Source organism: Acomys russatus, chromosome 10, assembly GCF_903995435.1.
Source record: "Acomys russatus chromosome 10, mAcoRus1.1, whole genome shotgun sequence".
Lineage (NCBI taxonomy): Eukaryota > Metazoa > Chordata > Mammalia > Rodentia > Muridae > Acomys > Acomys russatus.
The window spans coordinates 54,893,499-54,912,428 of record NC_067146.1 but is presented as its reverse complement, the minus strand read 5'-3'; the positions used below and the strand labels follow the sequence as shown (position 1 = coordinate 54,912,428).

Genomic DNA, 18,930 nt, shown 5'->3' with positions numbered 1-18,930 from the left:
TTAGTAGGTCTGGTGAAAGGGGTATTGGGCCCGGGTCAGAGGGCGGGCTCTGAAGCTACCACTTTCCCCCCCCCCCCCTGGAAAAGAGCACTACAGATATCACAGATGCAATCCTTGTGTGTAGTGAGAGAAGGTGTCTGGCGATAGTGAAAAGGAGAAAGGGGCAGAGTGGAGAGGAAAGGAGGGCCACCTTGGATAGTTGCAGTGACAAGTGGAAGGAAGAAAAAAGGAACCTGAACTAGCTGCTCCCTGGGCCCCAAAGCAGGAAAATAAACATAAAGCATAACTCCAAGCACACAGTGATCTAATTCCCTCCTTGGGAATCACAGCAGGCTGCGGTTACAAACAGATATCCACGCATCTAGCGAATCCCGAGCATAGTTCACATCCAAGCAGGCGCAGCTCCAAAACCCTTCCTGCTCCAGCCACCAACTCCTCACCACCACCGCAGAGACCTGTTCTGGACTATGGTGACTGAGATCAGGAGCCAAGAAGAGTGTCTGAGTACGCTCCCTCCCTCACAGCAGGGAGAACACAGGGAGAGATGCAGGGGACCCAGAGACCTCCAGGAGTCGCCAGGCCCTTGCATCCCGCCGAAGCCCCCACCACCGCCACCCACCCACCACGATGCTCGCTCTTACGTCTTCCTCGTCACAGTCGCTCCGCGCCTGATACTGGAACCGGGGTCGGCCACCTGCACCACCGCGCTCCCGGGGCGCCACCGCCTGCGCCTGCGGCCCGAGGGGCTTCGGGCCCGCGTCCTCCTCCTGCCCCTGGCCGCCCAGGAGACGACTGGCCTCCGGGGGCGCCGGGAAGGAGCGCGAGGTGTTGATCTTGCCGGTGAACCTTTGGTACAGCGAAGCCATGGGCCGCCACCGCGCTCTGGCTCGCTGATTTGGATGCTTCGGGGGAAAAAAATTCCTTTCTCTGTCTCTCTTCCCTCTCCCCACCCCCTCCAGCAGAAAAGAGAGAAGGGGGGAAAAGGAGGCGGTGGGGAAAGAAAAAAAGACGAGCCCGGCAGCTCCGCGCCACTCGCGAGTCGCCTGGGTGCTGAGCGACTCTGCCTTGGCTCAGCTTCTCCGCCCCCTCCCCGGCGGCGCGGAAGCCAGGGGTCGGAGTGATTGCTTTCTCTTTCTGCTTGGCTTTTTTTTTTTTTTTTTTTTTTTTTTTTAAAGTCCTCGCCAAGGCTACGTTCGGCCTCACCAAAGAGATGGAAAGAAGGCAAGATACCAGAAGCACGCCAAGGGAGGGGACATGTCTAGGCCCCATTATTTGGCACCACCTAGAGACCAGCTCATCTTCTGGTCCCCGCCCCGGCCCTGTGCAGCTCCTCCTTCCCCTCCTCAGCGGGGTACCTAGCTCCCGCCGTAGAGATGACACCTGGGGAGTTCCAGTTCCAGGGAGCTGGAGGTGGCTGAGGGATATGATACGACTCTCTGGACACCAGTTGGGTCGTTTATGGGGGTTCAGGGCTGGGACGCTCCTAGCTCGGCTGGAGGCTGTGTGTCCCCCTTGAGAGCAGATAGCACAGCAAGAGGCCAGAGCGGAGCAAAGAAACCAAATACTAACTGCTTGGGATCCCTGGACTTGGAGACCTTGGCTCCCATTGAATCTGCTTTGGATTGCAGCACACAGCTGCCTCCCAGTGCCCGGCAGGGACTCCTAGCTAGTATTGTTCTTCCAGCTTTGGTTAACTTTGACAAAGACCTTTGAGAGCCTGGCGTAGCAATGCAGGGCTCAGGAGGAGCTGTGAGAAGGAAGACAGGCCTGTAATGAGCAGGCTCGGGGAAGCACCTGTTCCCAGACTCACCTTCTTTCCATCGCCCAGGATTTAAAGGGGGAGAAAAAAGGATTTTATTCTGATCTTCTGAAGAAGGGAAGGGCAAGTCTAGGACAGGCGACAGGACTTCTGGGCAGGCCTAGTGGAAGCTTAAACAGCAACGCTTTCCAGGGCACGCCTGGCTCCTGCCTGCCTGTCTACTTGTAAATACAGGGAGGGCTGGGGGGAGGGAAACGCTAAAGCGCTTGGAGGTCAACAACCTTTCCAAACCTTGTTCCACCCTATTCTGGCACTGAGATGCAGTGAGGGGGCGCTCTGACCCCAAAGGCTGAGCAGCACACAGGGCTTCCAATAACAAACTCGTTTTGGTGCCTTCGAGCGTGCTCGGGTGCCCCCGTGTGGACAGATGCCCAAACTGTCTGACTGTCAAGTCAGGACCACATCTGGCATCTCCCCTTACTTGCTTCCTCTATTCCTCCCTGTAGGCTTTCTGAAACCCTTATTATTCTTGGGCCTCCAGCCACTGCTGCCTCTTGGCTGCTTGACCTCCTCCATGTACAGCCAGCCCTTTTGTCCCCTGACCCAAGCCTCTGTGGCTGAGCTGGGATGAGTATCCATCGCCATGGGACGGAACTTTGGACAAACTCACAGGAAACCTGGCATCTGCCCAGAGGCTCGGCTGTCCCCTCCTACAATGAATCCAGGGACATTTTGACTTCCCCTACAACCTGGTGGTGCTCCACGAGCCTCCTCATCTTTCATGTTAATACTGAGAGTTTTAAAAGCCTAGGGCAGGCAGCTGCTGAGAAGGCCTGGCTGGCAGAGGACCCCAGGTCTCCCTGGCCCAAGCCCATAGAGTGCCCTACAGAGCCCTGGGAGTGGAGGAAGCTGCGATGTACTGTGCTAAGATGTGGTTTCTGTTGTAACTGCCTGCCGTTCCTTCTAGCCTTTCTTTCCCGTGCTCTTGATGCAGAGGCTGGTTTTCTGTAGACTTTCATTGGCCCATCTTGTGTTCCACAGCTGTTGGGTCCACTGAGAATAAACAGCTACTAAAGCACATTAGAACCATGTCCCTTTTTGAAGAAAATCAGAAGAGATTGAAGCTATGTTCCAGTCGTTGCAGGGTTCGTTTACTGGGAGGCCACGAAAGTCTGGGGAGGGAGAGCTTTGCCCACCATGCCACATTCAGACAACCCATCGAGTGATTATAAGGACATACGATTAAACATGCCATTCCCCGATTAGTGAGTCCTGGCTCTCAGCCCTTCATGTGGAAGGTTGTTCTCTGCCAGCCATGTGAAACGACAGGCCCTGCCTTTCATGGGTTCACATCCACTGCAGGCAAGGATTCTGACATTACTGCCTATGGAAGTCCCTTGGGTCTTCCTTATTATACATGAAGGACATATGTACAGTTTTACACAAGCACTAATAACTTTGTATACAATACTAATACACGTATGCACAATGTAAAAATCATACAGGCTACATGTCTAATACTTCATATATAAGTGTCTATTAATCATTGTAAATTAACTATAGAATTTTTGAAAACCATCTTCATTATTCGTGTAGCATGTTTCTGCCTGGGTATGTTTGCACAAGTGAGGTACCCTCAGAGACTAGAGGTGTCAGATCCTCTGGAGCTAGACAGTTGTGAACTTCCTAACATGATGTTTGAGTCTGAACTTAGGTCCTCTTTAAGAGTGGTACATGCACTTAGCAGGTGAGCCATGTCTTTACCCCAAAGATGGAACCATTTATTCAATGATGGATTCAGTAAGTTCATAGAAAAGGTGTATATGTCTATATTCAAGCCCACTTTTCCCTGGTGAATCTAAGTATTCGACTTGAAGTTTGGTCGATGTTAAAATCCAGATTGAATTACTCTAGAAATAGAAATTATTCTCCTTTACACATATATTGTAAAACAAAAATCTATAATAACTAATAAACAATAAGGGAAGGAGAGGCACATCTGGAGCACAAATAGGAGGAAAGGAGAGGGAGGGAAGGAGGGAGGGAGGGATGGACAAGGCAGAGCCTGGTCAGGCTGGATTAAAAGAGACAGAGGTCAGGGAGCTGGGAAGAGCTACTTGTGTGCAACCTTTCCCTTGATGCACTCTGATGGAGGCATGCAGCTAAGTGGAGACCGTGGCCACAGTCTTTCAACTTTTGTAGTGAGCACAAAGCTCCCAGGACCATTTTAAGGGATGGCTTTGACTGTGAAGCCATGAACTCCTGGCAAGGCACCTGCAGATCCAGTCTCCCCTAAATGCAGGCACACAAATTGCAGAGTACATTTAGAGACTGTGGGGCTGCATAATCCCCGGGGCAAGACTAAGCAGGTTAACACTACCGCAGGGGAAGCGATGAGGATTTAGAGAAAGGCAACCTCTACTGAGCATGACATCTGGAACCCCCTCTCCCACAACATAAAGAATAAGATACTGCGAGGAAAAAATAAAGCCATGGGCCTTTTGTCCAGATCTTAGTGTCTTGGAAGGAAACAAGTCTAAGCATCCTGGCTCACTGTGGCTTAGAACATCATATTTGTAAAATAAACACTATAGGACAATTGAGATGGCTCAGCAGGTACATGGGTGTATTTGCCACCAAGCCTGCCAACCTGAGTTTAATCCCCACGTACCGCATAGCAGAAGGGAAATGATTCTTATGGACTGTGCTCTGGCCTCCACAAGTGTGCCATGGAACACATGAGCGCACACACACACACACACACACACACACACACACACACACACACACACATATCAAATAAATAAGTATGACAAATACATTAAACTATGAAACTCTTAAACAATGAGGGGAAACATTGGGGCAAACTTTTCTGCCTAGAGGGGCAAATGTGGGACTTGAGCTGCACTGGAGGAAATGTGTTGAGCTTATTTGTGGGCTCTTCTCGTTACTGTTGAAAACCAGTGTCCACCTGCTCTGTTTTGCGCAGTGCCTTACGACTGCCTCTGTGTATGCTGTTGCCTGTGACAGACTTATACACAAATATAAGAAATCGTCAAATCCAGCAGATGCTACAGGATGCTCTAAAACTGAGAACAAAGAACTTTGAAAGGCATTTGCCCTTCCTGACTACTAATGTTGGAGATATAAGATGGCCACCTGGGCACACCCTGAGGGAAGGCCTTTCCTGAAGATGTTCTTGTATCTTTTAGATAATAGCACCTTGATCTTCTATAAGTGGGGTAAGTGAAATAGACATCTGGATAGTCCCAAAACAAAGTGGCAAACATAGCAGAGAAGCACGTTCTTCGCTTTGAATCGCCTCCCTTCTGCCATGCTGTCTGTCTGGATTTGCAAGATGACTGACAAGGATAGGCTGGGCGGGTGGGCTCTTCACAGATTTCCAAACAGAGATTGCACAGGGCATATATACAGCCACACAGAGGAATCAGTAAACTCAGAAATGTCTTAAAGGCAAAGTGGGAATTTAATTATTTTTCAGCTATTCAACATACTGAAGTGTTACTATGTTTTAAACAAAAAAAATATTTTAACTCAATAAAACTTGCCAGTAAAATTTTAATTTCCAATCTTCACTTTTTAGTAATGCATTTTCGTAGTGCTTTCTTCAACTGCCCATTTTTGGAGAGGAGGGGCTTAGGGAGAAAGAACAAAACCTCAACACAGTTGAACACAGGACTCTATTTGTAAGCCATTTATTTCTGGCCTTATGATTCATCTTTGAGTTAAGCCACCATTTCCATATTCAAACCCATGAAAGTATGATGTATTATTTAGCAACTATCCTCTTACCTACAAGAGTTTCAGGACTATGACCCTTGTAACTGACTATATGGCTGACTTTGGCCAGGGCACGAGCATGATGCAGGTAGAGGCCTGGTGGGTACCTGTGTCACTGACTGACCTCTGCTCTATAAGGACACATGCCTCCTGTTCTCTGCTGCCATGGGGATCTAGACCTAATTGCTAGGCTGTGGCCATGCCACACAGTTGGGAAGCACAGAGCAAAGGCATGTAGCTGAGCCTAGTGTGGACCAGAAAAAAAAAAAACCCACTTCATTAGTATAAAACTATGTCTTGGATAATTTATTGTATAATCAGCTGCATCCAGGGGTAATTTGTCACACAGCATGCCATGATTGACAGCTAACTTTAAAAAAGAAATTCAGGTCTATGCATGGGAAGGATGGAAAGGGCATGCCTGGTAACACTGCGGGCATTTCACTTCTTTGCTCAGAAAGTACCTGAATGCCTAGTGAGTGCTGTTTGTGCTCTGTTGTGAAGTGGAAACGAACCAAACCAAGCCTGCAGTCATGCAGACCAGCCAGCACATCTCACATGCACCAGATGAATGCTATACACGAGGCGACTATCAGGCTTCCCTAAAAATGAGGAGATCCAGCTTCTCCCTTTGCCTAGAGCTAGAGCACTGCTGGGTTGATCAGAGGACAACCTTGTCAGGAGACGACTGCCAGAAACGCCTGGATTACAGGTGTGTTCTTTACAAAGCCTGACATTTTGTTTTTGTTTTTTGAGACAGGGTTTCTCTGTGTAGCCTTGGCTGTCCTGGACCAGTGTTGTAGGACAGGCTGGACTTGAACTCACAGCTACCCACCTGCATCTGCCTCCCTGAGTACTGAGATTTTAAAGGTGTGTGCCACTGCACCTGGCTACAGAGCATGGCTTTTCATAGTGTGGTTGTTAGTCAGCATTTTCAACCCACTGAGGATTGTCGGGAGTTATGTCAGCCTCCACTGGGGACATGTTAGGAATTCATATGCTATGGCTATGCCTGTTCTAGGCCTGTCCAAACAGAGAGCTGAGACTGGGAGCTTCAGATCTGTACTGAAACAACACTTGGTGGAAGCCTGCTGTGCACTCAAGGGTGAGAACGCTACCCTAGAGCAACACACTTGGGCCAGTCTCTACATGGGGCCAAAGCATGCTGAGAGAGTTTCCAACTTCTGCCTCCCCAGGAAGAGAGTTATACTTTTAGAGGGCCCAGTAAGGATTCTCCTGAAGGGAGGGAGTAATTATATTTTGTGTGTGTGTGTGTGTGTGTGTGTGTGTGTGTGTGTGTATGTGCGCGCGTGCATGCACATGCCATGGGGGTCAGATTACAACTTGCAGGAGTCAGTTCTCTCCTTCCACTATGTGGGTCCCATGGATTGAACTCAGGTCACTACATTGAGCAGCAAGTGCCTTCAATCACTGACCCATCTATCCAGACCAGGGAGAGGAACTTTTAAGAAACAAAAATAAATAAATAAATAAACAGAAAAAAAGTAAAGCCCCTTCGTCATTAACTTCGTCATTAGTTAGGCAGCTCGTTCAAAGTCATCCTAGAATGGAGGATGTGCCTAGATGCTGCCCGTCCTGTCCTTGAGTTGACCTGTCCTCTGGCCTGGAAGAGAAGATCCCATTTCTCTTGGTGCCTTTCTCAAGAGATGTCTTGGTATCGTGCTTTAAAAACAAAAAGCCTTTCCCATCCTGCCAAAATGCATACAATTTGGCAGAGCGCTCCTCTGCTGAACTGCAAAGGGGGGAAAGTCTGACTTCCAATACGTGATTCCATTAAGAAGGCCTCAGCACCTTCGCTTTGGCCCAGCTGCTTAGTTAATGCAATAAAGAAAACCTGTCCTTAATTAAAAACCAATAAGTGTAATAAACATATTTAAGTTGAAAACCGACTTCTCTGAACTTAATTTTCCTGAACCTGCCCCTTTAAAGTCCATTAAAGATGTTCATTATTAAATCCATGTTATTCTATTCTTCATCGTCACTTAAGAGCCACTGCAAATTCCCATGGCACCTTCCAACAGGTTGAAAAATAGGCTGGTGTCATCTGGGACAGCTTAGAATTTCAGCGCATTGTGTGGACCAAGGTGACATCCAACATATATATGCAAATGCTCATGTTAATGAGCTAGTACGGAAGCGCATGTATGCTGTGTGTGATCACGTCCTCATGAGTAAAAGCAAGAGCTGACAGCACAGAGACTGACTCATACATGTGTGGGTGTGCCTGACAGAAGAGACGGTGACTTCTCGTAATAAAAACAGATTCTATTAGGAAGAAGGAAACCAAAAAGAAGCTGCCCGTTTCTTGTGCGTAATTTAGTCCCAGGGGACTGTAGCCCCATCCGTTCTCCTCCACCAACTGCTCAACAATTTCCTCCTCATAAAGGTTAAAACTGATTTGTCTATACAGCTAATTGCATTTCAAATCATAGTAATTTGGAACACAAAAAAGTAATTCCCCTTACAATGACTTATATTTATATTTTGCTTGACAGGTAAACAGAAATTGCCTGTTGGCTAAATAAATCCATTAGTCATGTAAGCCTGCAGTTTGAACAGCTCTTTCCTCACTCACAGAAGGCAACAAGTGGATGCACTCTCCACTACAATAGGTAAGGTGGGCCCCATTTGTTCACTGCCTCTTGATTTGAGTTCCTGATAGGCCCTATTACCTCAGTCTTCTCAGCATCCTACCCACAATCACTGCCATTACATCTCTTTACAACCCAACAATACTCAAATTGCATCATTTATACAGAGCCCTTTCCATCTCTGTGGGAAAAGTTGGATAAATTAATGCTTGCAAAAGACTTTGGAGGATTTCTTAGCCCTCTTGTGGTAAAGGCAGCAGCAGTATGAAGGGGCTCTGATACCATTCAGTCAAGTTCAACTCCAAATGAGATGGAAATAAGTGGTTGCGACACCAGGGGATGCTGGCTTTCCCATTAGAGACAGCCAAGTCATTAAGCATCTTTTTTGAATAGGCAATTTATCTCTGTAACATAAAATTATCAAATTCAAAATATACCATGGGATAGAACACAGGGGTTCTAATTATTCTAAGACAAAACACAAAAGTACCAACAAGCTCACTAGATATACACACAACTCCTGGTGGCCTGTTGACACAGTCACAGACGCCTGAATGATACCCAGCAACAACAGCTAGCCCACGATTTTAGCCACTGATCACACCTGGACTTAACTAAGTTGGCAAATTTCAAAGAAACTCCAGGTCTCAAACTCAGCAAGTGGCAGCTGATCTCCTGGGAAGGCAGCCTGCAGGGAGTTCTCCACAGAGTAAAACACAGCCACTTAAGAAGACGACGCCATCTCAGGTATGCAGAGGATTCCAGGGATCAGCCACACCCAGCCTCGGTTGCTATCCCTAGCGGAAGTGGACTGATGAAATGTCTGAAACCAGTCTGTGTGGCTACCAGAAGAGGCTCACGGGAGGCCAGCCCTACTCCTCTACATCACAGGTTGTCTTTGATGACTTTAAAAATATTTTCTTTTTAAGTGTGTGTGCACACGTGGTGGCCATTCTTGGTTGACCACATCACCACATCTGGAATTAACTAAAACCCAAGGACCTGGGTACACTTGTGACACTTGCAAGGGGGTTTTCTTAATTAAATCATTTGAGGTAGGAAGACCCACTTTTAATTTGAATCTTTTGAGATGGGAAGGGTCTTTAATCTAGATGTTAGGAGGTGGGCCACACCATATAAAAGACATAGAAAAGGGTAGGCTGCTTTCTTTTTGCCTGACTGTTCTTGATCTCACTGGCAAGTCCATTTCTTCACTAACCAGGATTAGAGCTTAAGTCTTCAGGATTCCACCATATGCTGAAGACCAGCTGAGACACCCAGCCTCGTGGACTGAGTAACTACTGCATTCTTGGATCTTCCACTGGTTAGACAGTCATTGTTGGACTGGCTGGACCACAGCCTATGCCTGTGTGTGTGTGTGTGTGTGTGTGTGTGTGTGTGTATATATACATATTCTATATGTATATATATATTCTATATGTATATACTTGTATAATATATACATATATAATCTATCAATTCTATTTCTCTAGGAAACTGACTGGCATAGTGTGTGTATGTATGTGTGTGTGTGTGTGTGTGTGTGTTTGTGTGTGTGTGCATATATGGCCATGGTGAGCAGAAGAGGGTGCCAGACCCCTTGGAACTGAAGTTTCACAGATTTGTGAGTCCTGTGATGTGGGTGCTGGGAAATGAACTAGTCTTCCTGAAGATCAGCAAGTGCTCTTAATTTCTGAGCCCACACTCAGCCCACTGTTCCCAGTCTTCGAGAAACTATATCCATCACTATGCTCAATTCTGTCCTAGTTTGTACCCTCCAATGAAGGAGGCTAGAGAAGCCTTTGGCTGCCCTTTCCCCATCATAGATCCTTTGTATTCTGGTTCACATGCATGCCCTCTTTCTGGCATTGGTTACACTTACCTTCTCATGAAAGACAAGTTCTAAAAAGATAGCACCTATGGCTCATTGGCCCTAGTTTGTAGTGTACACTATGCTCTGGAAAGCTGAGGGGACAGCAATATGCCATTGGATGGCTACTTTGAAGAAAACCAAAACTTTTTGTTTTGCTTTCCATAATCACTGATATGAAAATGTTCCTTTGACCATGCCTTACACAGTCACTACCCAATACCGACAGCTGCCCATCTGCCACATGTGTGCTTTCTTGTCCGTCCACCAAGAAGAATGTCTGTTCTTACTTAAGAGAACTTACTTTATAAGCAGCTTTTACAAACAGTTTTTCCTTCCTGGTAATACAGGGGGTCATTTCTTTCTCCTACACTGTACTCAGTCTATCACCTGCTGCAGGGTCCCTGTCCCTGAACATATCTGTGTGAGGATGTGGCTCTTGGAGCACTGCAGCCTCTTTGCGACCAGGAGAAGGGACACTTGTTTGCAGCCATGCAAACCTAAAGCTCTTCTCCACCCAGCACAGAGACTCTGGATCTGACCCTTCCATCAGGCACCATCACTTGAACTCCTGGCTCGTTGCAGGCCTGGCTCAGCCCCTGAGGGTGGTAACAGTGGAGGGTTCTAGCAGTGTCATCCACCTGAGATCTTCAGCTATTGTAGAAGGGGAGGGGCAAGGATGCAGACTTACTTAAACTTCCAGAAAATACAATGGTGACACAGAGTTAATCTTCCAAGACAAATCACTTGGTTTTATTTATTTTTTCTTGAATTTAGGTTGTCAATATCCTTAATTCTGGTGAGAATGCCCCCTGTTTGAGAACTTTCTCTTGATTTAGATACATTCCCTAAACTGGAGCATGTGGAAGAAAACATCTCTCAGTGATCAAATGCCTCTTGCATATTCTAAGGGACAAGAACAAGGTTTGGGAGTATGCCAGCCCAGGGCTGATGAAGCACAGAGGACTGCCAGCCCTGGACGGGATGGAGTGTGGAGGGAGGGTCAAGTGACTGAGAAGAACACCGTGGCCTTAACAACTTTTCTCTACACTCAAGGATTATAGCAACTCTTGGATCTTGTCAGAGAAGTTTTTGGGCAGTGGTTGGCAGTTGATACAGGAATGACAACTGGTCAGTGTCCAGGGAATAATCTATGGAGTGCTCAGTCACAAATGAGACATATATATTGCCCCCTTCTTCCACAGATAAAGAAGGAATGGAAAGACTGTAGAAGCCAGAGGTCTGGGAGGACCTGAGTAAACACCTTCCAGACATGACAGGAGCCTGAACTCATGAGCTCACAATAGCTGTTGTCTGTGTAAGACCTGCGTGAGGCCAAGCCAGCATTCTAGTATGGAAGGCAGGAGGTTCATGCGCCTTCACTTCTGATTTAGAAGCTCTGCACAGGTGATGGTGCTTTTGAAGGGAGGGGTATGGTTTCTTTAAGGCTGTGTCCCTTGATTGGCTGACCATTGTATCAGTTACCTGTCTATTGCTGAGATAAAACACCATTACTAGAAGTAATTTAAGCAGGGAAGAGTTTAGCGAGGCTAATGTTGTGACCCCTTAATATGATTCCTCATGTTGTAGTGACCCTCAACTATGTCACTATTTTCATTGCTACTTCACAACTATAATTTTGTTACTGGTATGAATCATGATATAAATATCTTATATGTAGATGATTTTAGGTGACCCTTATGGTAAGGATCATTTGACCCTCCAGAAGGGTCTTGGCCCACAGGTTGAGAACTGCCTCACTAAAGCTTAATTGTAGTGGTTTACATAAGAACTATCCTGCACAGTCTTGAGCATTTGAGCACATGGTCTCCAGTCAATGGTCCTGTTTGGGGAGTTTTAGGTGGTACAGTCACTGAAGGAAGTTGGGTTACAGGATCCAAGCCTGGGTCCTATAGCCATCTGTGGTACTGGACCTGTGTGTTATTTGTTCTTCTCATTCACCCTATTAAGAATATGAGGCAGGAGGGATATAAATCCATTTCCTGCAGTCTCACAGTCTCCTCTCTTTCCTCTCCTTCTCCCATGCACCTTCCTGCCCCAACTCCACCAACAGTCTCTCTTGAGATAGCATCCCTCTCATTACAATCCAACACCCAACACAGACTCCACTCTCTTGGCCCCAGAATGAGGAGAAACTCTGAGCTGGAGGCCACCACTGGAGGGTGCTGTGGGAGTTCAGAAATGCAGGTTCATTCAGTCAGAGAGCAGCAACTGCCTAAGGGCTACCCTCTCCTCAGATCACACATGTCTGTGTCCAGCTGGCTGCACGGGCAATAAGACAGCCTGGGAGACTGGTTCTTACCAAAAGGAGACCGTTCATTGACAAGTGTTTGCGTGCTTTGGGAAGTATTGAAATCAAGCCACTATATGAGCCAATTCTGCCCTCCTGTGTACTGAGCAATCAGGTGTTCAGGAAAGGAGGGGATTCGCTGGGCCTAAGGTCTCATCATGGTGTTCTGTGGATGAGTTATGCAGCTGGGTTCCTGTGCACAGAACTTGGTAGCTCAAAATAGGTTTTGGGTGGTTTTTAGCATTTTTTGTATCCACTGGGCCATTGGCAGGTGGGATACAGAGCTGGCTAGAGGCTAGAGGAGGTGGGAGAGCAGTGAGGTCTCTGCTGGAGGTGAGTATAGTCTTGGCTTGTTTAAACCAAACCTAATTGAGCTCGTATTGGCTTTTCTTGTAACAGATTAAAAAAATAAAAAACAAACAAACAAACAAACAAACAAAACCGGTCAAGGGGCCAGTTGGATGATGTTGAGGGGAGAGCTGAAACTCTGAGAGTATGGTACATAAATTCAGGACCCTGGAGAGCGACCTGGCCACATCTACACCCTGACCTCTGGGAGAGGATGCATTTTCTGAATCTGGAAATGCTTGTTGATTCATTTTGGAAAAGACAAACAGCTTTACACCTTACTTTCAAGATGTTGTAAAAATACATACCATGTCCTCTGACCGGGAGTGCAACAGGGAAGCTGGCCATTGAGAGATCCTGTTGACTTACACAGTGGAACAAAGCAGATCCAGCTTGTCAGGAGGCTTATCATCCCTCATCTCTCAGCTGCCCACTCAGTAGCTTTAAAGCTCCTCTGTTGAAGGAGTTAGAAGGTGGGGTTCCCACCATCTTCTCTCTGAGTGAAGCAGTGGGCTAGAAAATCTCCACACATCGCTCTACCTTATCTTCTGTGGTGACCCTCCCTGGAAGTACATATCAGGAAGCTGTGAAACTGGCCTTCCAAGTAATGTAATGATAGTCTTACCTGAAGTGTGGCTCAGAACCCCCACTGACTGGTTTACAATTTTTAAATTAACTTGTCTATTGCGACAGCTGCGTCATAGGTATATAACGAATTCTAATCATTTTTCACACCATTGCCTTCTCCCATCCCTCTTCCACGGAAATCCTTCTTCTCTCATGAAGACGCATCATACTTTCGTGTGTGTGTGTGTGTGTGTGTGTGTGTGTGTGTGTGTGTGTGTGTGTGTGAGAGAGAGAGAGAGAGAGAGAGAGAGAGAGAGAGAGAGAGCACCACTGAGTTTAATTAGAGTTGCTTGCATGTACATGGGTGGCATGCTATTAACTGCCGCATGGGCACCTATCAGTGACTATGCAACTGAGGAAGCATGCCACTTGTCCAACAGTCATTAGCTGCCAATAGTCTCTCAACAAGGCACACTTTTGTAAATTCTTAAGGAAATCAACTGGTCTTAGGAATCCTTTATCATGTCTCAGAATTCACATTGTTATTTACCGTGTACTAATGGCTTGTTGCATTCATGAGATGATTGTTCTTGGCCCTTTCCTGTGGCTTTTTCATGTTTTATGGTTTTATGGTATATATTTGAGTAAAGCTCACACCAAAAGCTCTGTGATGTACAGAGAAGGAAGTCAAACGGGAAGAAAGATCCTCATACCACACTGGTCTCCCAGCATCCTTTGCTCAGGCAATGGGATGGATAAAGGTCTCTAGATCCTGTGCAGAATGAATGGTGTTCTGAGTGACACTGAGACACCAGCCATTGGGGGGATCTACCTTCTTCACACAGTATCTTTCAGAAGTGGTGCACTCCACACTACCAAGAGGACTGGTTAACTATGGAACCGGCATGCAATCCAGGAGTGAAGCTCTTTAGGTTGTAACAACAAAACCCCATAACTCACGGAGGCAACTCTGGGTTGACCCCGTGTGTAAGAACTGAAATCAGGGAGATCCCTCTGTGTTTGCCACCATGTGTTTTACGTGAGGTAAAGACTGGCTGGCTACTTAATACCTTTGACTCCTAGGCTGAATATCAAAGGAAAGTAGTTTCCAAATCAATCAATTTAAAGTCTGTTATGATAACATGAATTATCAAGTGGGATTCTGCCATGGGACTTCGGTTCAGCAAGGAAAAGTACCAAGCACACAGGTGGGGTGGGCACTGAGCCCTCTTTTGCATCCCAACCTCCAGGGCTGAAAGTATTCTGACACTACTGAAAGACTAATAAGGTGAACAGAGAAAGGTATTTCCTTCAGGATTTAAATATGCTTTATTGTAAGGGCGTCCATCCCTGGGAAACTAAGTGTCTTAGAGAAACTAATATCACACAATGCCACTTAATATAGGAAGAAAATCCTCCTGGTCATTTATCTTCCTAGAATAGATTAATAATGCTGATGTTACTGGAAAAAAAACTAGAAAAATAATTTTTACACATTTGGAATTATTTCACACAGGTATGTGCATAGTGAATACATTATTCAGGGTCCTCTTTGTCATGATATAGATTATTCTTTTGCTTTGTTTGTTTTGCTTTGAGACATGGTTTCTCTGTGTAGCCTTGGCTGTCCTGGACTCATTCTGTAGAGCAGGCTGGCCTCAGACTCATAGAGATCCTCCTGCCTTTGTCTCCCAAGTGCTGGGATTAAATGTATGACCCTCCATGCCCAGCTAGAATATTCTTTTTACAATGTCTGGACGTCTGCCATGCTGTGTGCTTCTCTGCATACCTTGGAAGCATTCCTGTGCACACCCCTCTAGAAGGAGTTATTGGCTACTCATACTATTTCGTCACTTATTTATTCATCGGTGTCATTTTGATGACTAAGAGTTGAGTTTAACTCTAGCATCAATGGACCTGCAAAAATATCCATAAATGTCTACCTGAAGCACTCTCTCTCTCTCTCTCTCTCTCTCTCTCTCTCTCTCTCTCTCTCTCTCTCTCTCTCTCTCTCTCTCTCTGAAGCCCTGGGAGACACCTGTAGCTCCAGGTGAGAATTTTAGGACCCTGGCAGAAAGGCCTTGGAGGCTTCACCATTGCTGCCACACCGTCACTGGTCCAGAGAACACTTAAAAGTGGCATGTTAGAGAAAGTAGGCCCACAAACTGTGCACAAACTGAAATCTCTTCCTGATGTCCATTCCACATGGCAATCTAGTTTCTGCCTCTGTGGTTCCGGCGCAGGCTGGGAAGGTCATTTTTCTACCACTCCCAGGGCGTTTCTCACCTGGAGCACTCACTGACTCCTGCATTTGTGTGGATTTCCATTGAATGCAGGGATTTTCAAATGTCTGCATCAAGACTGAAATCAACCCTGCACAGGGCAGACAAAGACCCACCAGAATGATATTCCAGTTTTGAATATTAGTCACAAATAAACTGCTTCTTGTTTTGTTTTGTTTGCCTTGGGATTTGATTGCTGCTGTGGCTGCAGATGGCTGGACACACTCAGCAGTAACATGTCAGTTAGGACTCTAGATCCCCAGGGCTCTCAGCTACTCCCTGGAGAGTATCAATGAACGGTGCAGCCAGTGTGCTGACATGCTTCTATCACACGCTGCCTTACTGTATATAATTGGTCTTCTGTGGACACTGAAATGCTGCAAATGGCCATGCATATATAATCTGTTCAGAAATATTATATTCTGGGGGAGGGGGAGAAACAAATTTTGCCAGGGATGGCAAAATATCAAGTGGATGTGGGATATCTGTTATTTCCTATCTTGCACCCTGAAAAAGGGTCAAAGTGATGCCATCTGAGCTGGCCTCTTTCTAAACCTCAGTTGCCCATGAAAGACAGGACCTAGAGTCAGACTAATGCACAGAGGGAGGAATAAAAAAATCGCAACTCACAGGCTCAAAAGTGCTGCAGGCAAGACATCTGAATTCAATTTCTTTATTTTTACCACTGGACAATGATATCAGGGCCAGCAAGATGGCCCTGCAGGTCAAAGTGCTTGCCATGAAGTGTTGATGACTAAATTCAGTCTCTGAAACCCATATAAAAAGCCATATGTGGTGGCATACACCAATATTCCAATACTCCTATGGGAAGTTTGCAGTCAGAGTAGAGACTCTCCAAGAAGCTGAAATGCTTAAGCTTGTGGGATGTAGAACAACAAAGACAAAACAAGTGATACTACCTCCAGATGGAGAGATGGGTAGCTCAGAAGTTGAAATCTTACAGAGGACACAGGTTCAGTTCTCAGCACCCATGTCAGGTGGCTTATAACTATGTGTATAAACTCTAGTACCAGAGGATTCAATATCTGCCCTCTGTAAGTTCTCTCCCCCCTCCCTCCCTCCCTCCCTCCTTCCCAGTGTCTCTGTCTCTCTCTCTCTCTCATACATGGATGAATGTGCATACACACAGGCGTGTGTGTGTGTGTGTGCGCGCGCGCACACACACACACACACACACACACACACACATAAATAGTAAAGGCCTGGATAGATGGTTTACCAGTTAAGGGCATTTGGTTCTCTTTCAGAGGACAAGAGTAGAGTTTGGTTTCCAGCACCCACATAGAAGCTCAAAACTACCCAACTGTCGTTCCAGGGTACCCAATGCCCTCTTGGACATCCAACAGCATCAGGTATGCATATGGCGCAATTATATACAGCCAGGCAAAACACTCATACACATACTATTTTTAAAGTATATACTATACATACTTTATACACAAGTATATGTAAATATATAATGTTAAATATGTAATATAAGCATGTATTATATATTTAATATATAAGCACATATAATGTATAAGTATGTATTATATATTTAACATATGTAATATATATTTGTTTGTTTAAAAAGAAATCCTACTTTAAAACAAGGTAGAAGATAAAAGCTAGCTCCCAAAGCAGTCCTCTCAGTTCTGCATGTATGCACACCATGGCACCTGCATCCCCAGACACTAATAATAAATAAAAAAGGATAAAAAATAAAAAGTGATTAAATATACTCCAGAAAGTCCTTTAAAGACTAAGCACTTATCACATGCTGACTGTACGAGCACCCCCTCCCATGTCCATGGGCAGAGCTAACAGGGATGGCATACTGCAGACGTAAAAAGTGTAACCTGGCATCAGGGTGGCCGTGACCCAAGAGATGTGACTTATGGACACAATTGCTGAATATCCTGCCAAGATGAGATTTTAAACCTTCAGTCTGCTGCCTCTGCTGGAAGTCTTTGTTTTCTGATATTTTCATGCACCTCACACAGTCTTCCTAGGTGTGCTGAAGTGCACCGGTGCTTTTCAGGGTGAAAGTGTTATGTGCAATCATTGAATCAGCACATCCAGATGTAATTCCTACAGTGGAAGCTGGATATCTTAATTCCCAGGCTTACCACAACAGTTACAAGAAATTCCCACAAAGAAAATACCAACAAATGTGTGTGTGTGTGTGTGTGTGTGTGTGTGAGTGCACATGCACACACACACACACTCTCACATGGGACAGGCAGGAAGAAAGTAATTAGTTGTTTAAGGAAGCCATCACTTCAGGATGTGTCATTGGTTCATTATATGTAATGAATGAAAAGATCCACAAAGTTTTTTGTTTGTTTATTTTGAGGCAGGGTCTTTCCACATAGCCCTGGCTGTCCTGGAATTTGCTATGTAGATCAGGCTGGCCTGTAACACACAGACATATGCCTGCCTCTGCCTCCCAAGTACTGGTAGTTGGTACTTAGTGAAGGTACCAAAGGCATGTGTCACCATGCGTGGCTTGGATCCACATGATTTAACAAGGAAATCCAAAGTCATGATTATCACGGTACTGTCACTATACAAAGAGGCGACAGACTGCAGAGCGTGACTTGCACACTGTACTTATTTTTTTAAGCCTAAAAGTGATTTTTGTTTCAGGACCACACTGTGATTGCTTTCTGAGGGAGGCCATCTCCTCTGTCACGCACAGAGCATCCATTGTTCATCAAACCTAATGATTGCCTGGGAGCTATGTCTCCCCAAAGCAAGGCAAAAGACTCCTTATGAAACAAGACATCAGGACAGACAAGGCTGTAAAACCTATGAGCACACAGAGGGTGCTGGAGTAAGGGATGATCAGGATGGATTGAGCCCAATTTGTGGAGTGCTGTCCCACTCTACTCAAACTAGCTAGAAGGGGGTCAAATAGTAGTAGATGATAACTCTCTCTACTTTTCCCAGATGAGTCACTATGACCTTTGGCGAGGTCAATGATACAGGGAAAATAACTGAAAATGCCATAACTGAATGGAACCCCACATCAGTGAGTAGAAGAGCTAGCTCAGGTGGCACATATACAAGGATGGCTTGTTGGTCCTTTGCTGGTTCCAAGATGCTGGATCCCATCAGGATGTGGTTGGTATCATGGAGATGGTTGGTATAAGAGGGGATGGATGGCTACAGAAGAAAGGGGGGGAAAGAAGGGTCTTAATTATTGCCCTGTTGCTCTGAATAAAACTATGAGTAAAAGCAACTTGAGGGGGAAAGGGCGCATTTGGCTTACACCTCCCTCGCCACAGTCCATCACTGAGGAAAACCAAGGCAGGCACCTGGAAGCAGGAATGGAAACAGAGGCCCTGGAGTAGTGTTTGTTACTTACTGGCTTGGTT

The 18,930-nt window shown here is 45.9% G+C and overlaps 1 protein-coding gene across 3 annotated transcripts in view; it reads right to left on the bottom strand.

Moving 5' to 3' along the window:
- The window catches only part of Dpp6 (dipeptidyl peptidase like 6), an 846,101-nt gene that overhangs the window by 630,328 nt on the left and 196,843 nt on the right, over nucleotides 1-18,930 (bottom strand). Inside the window, exon 1 of one of the 3 annotated variants that reach the window (XM_051152205.1) lies at nucleotides 642-1,144. The exons of the other annotated variants lie outside the window; for them this stretch is intronic. Coding sequence (XP_051008162.1) covers nucleotides 642-866 — 225 coding nt within the window. The 5' untranslated portion in view covers nucleotides 867-1,144. Of the gene's footprint in view, nucleotides 1-641; nucleotides 1,145-18,930 lie in introns of those variants that run through there. 3 annotated transcript variants of the gene reach the window in all.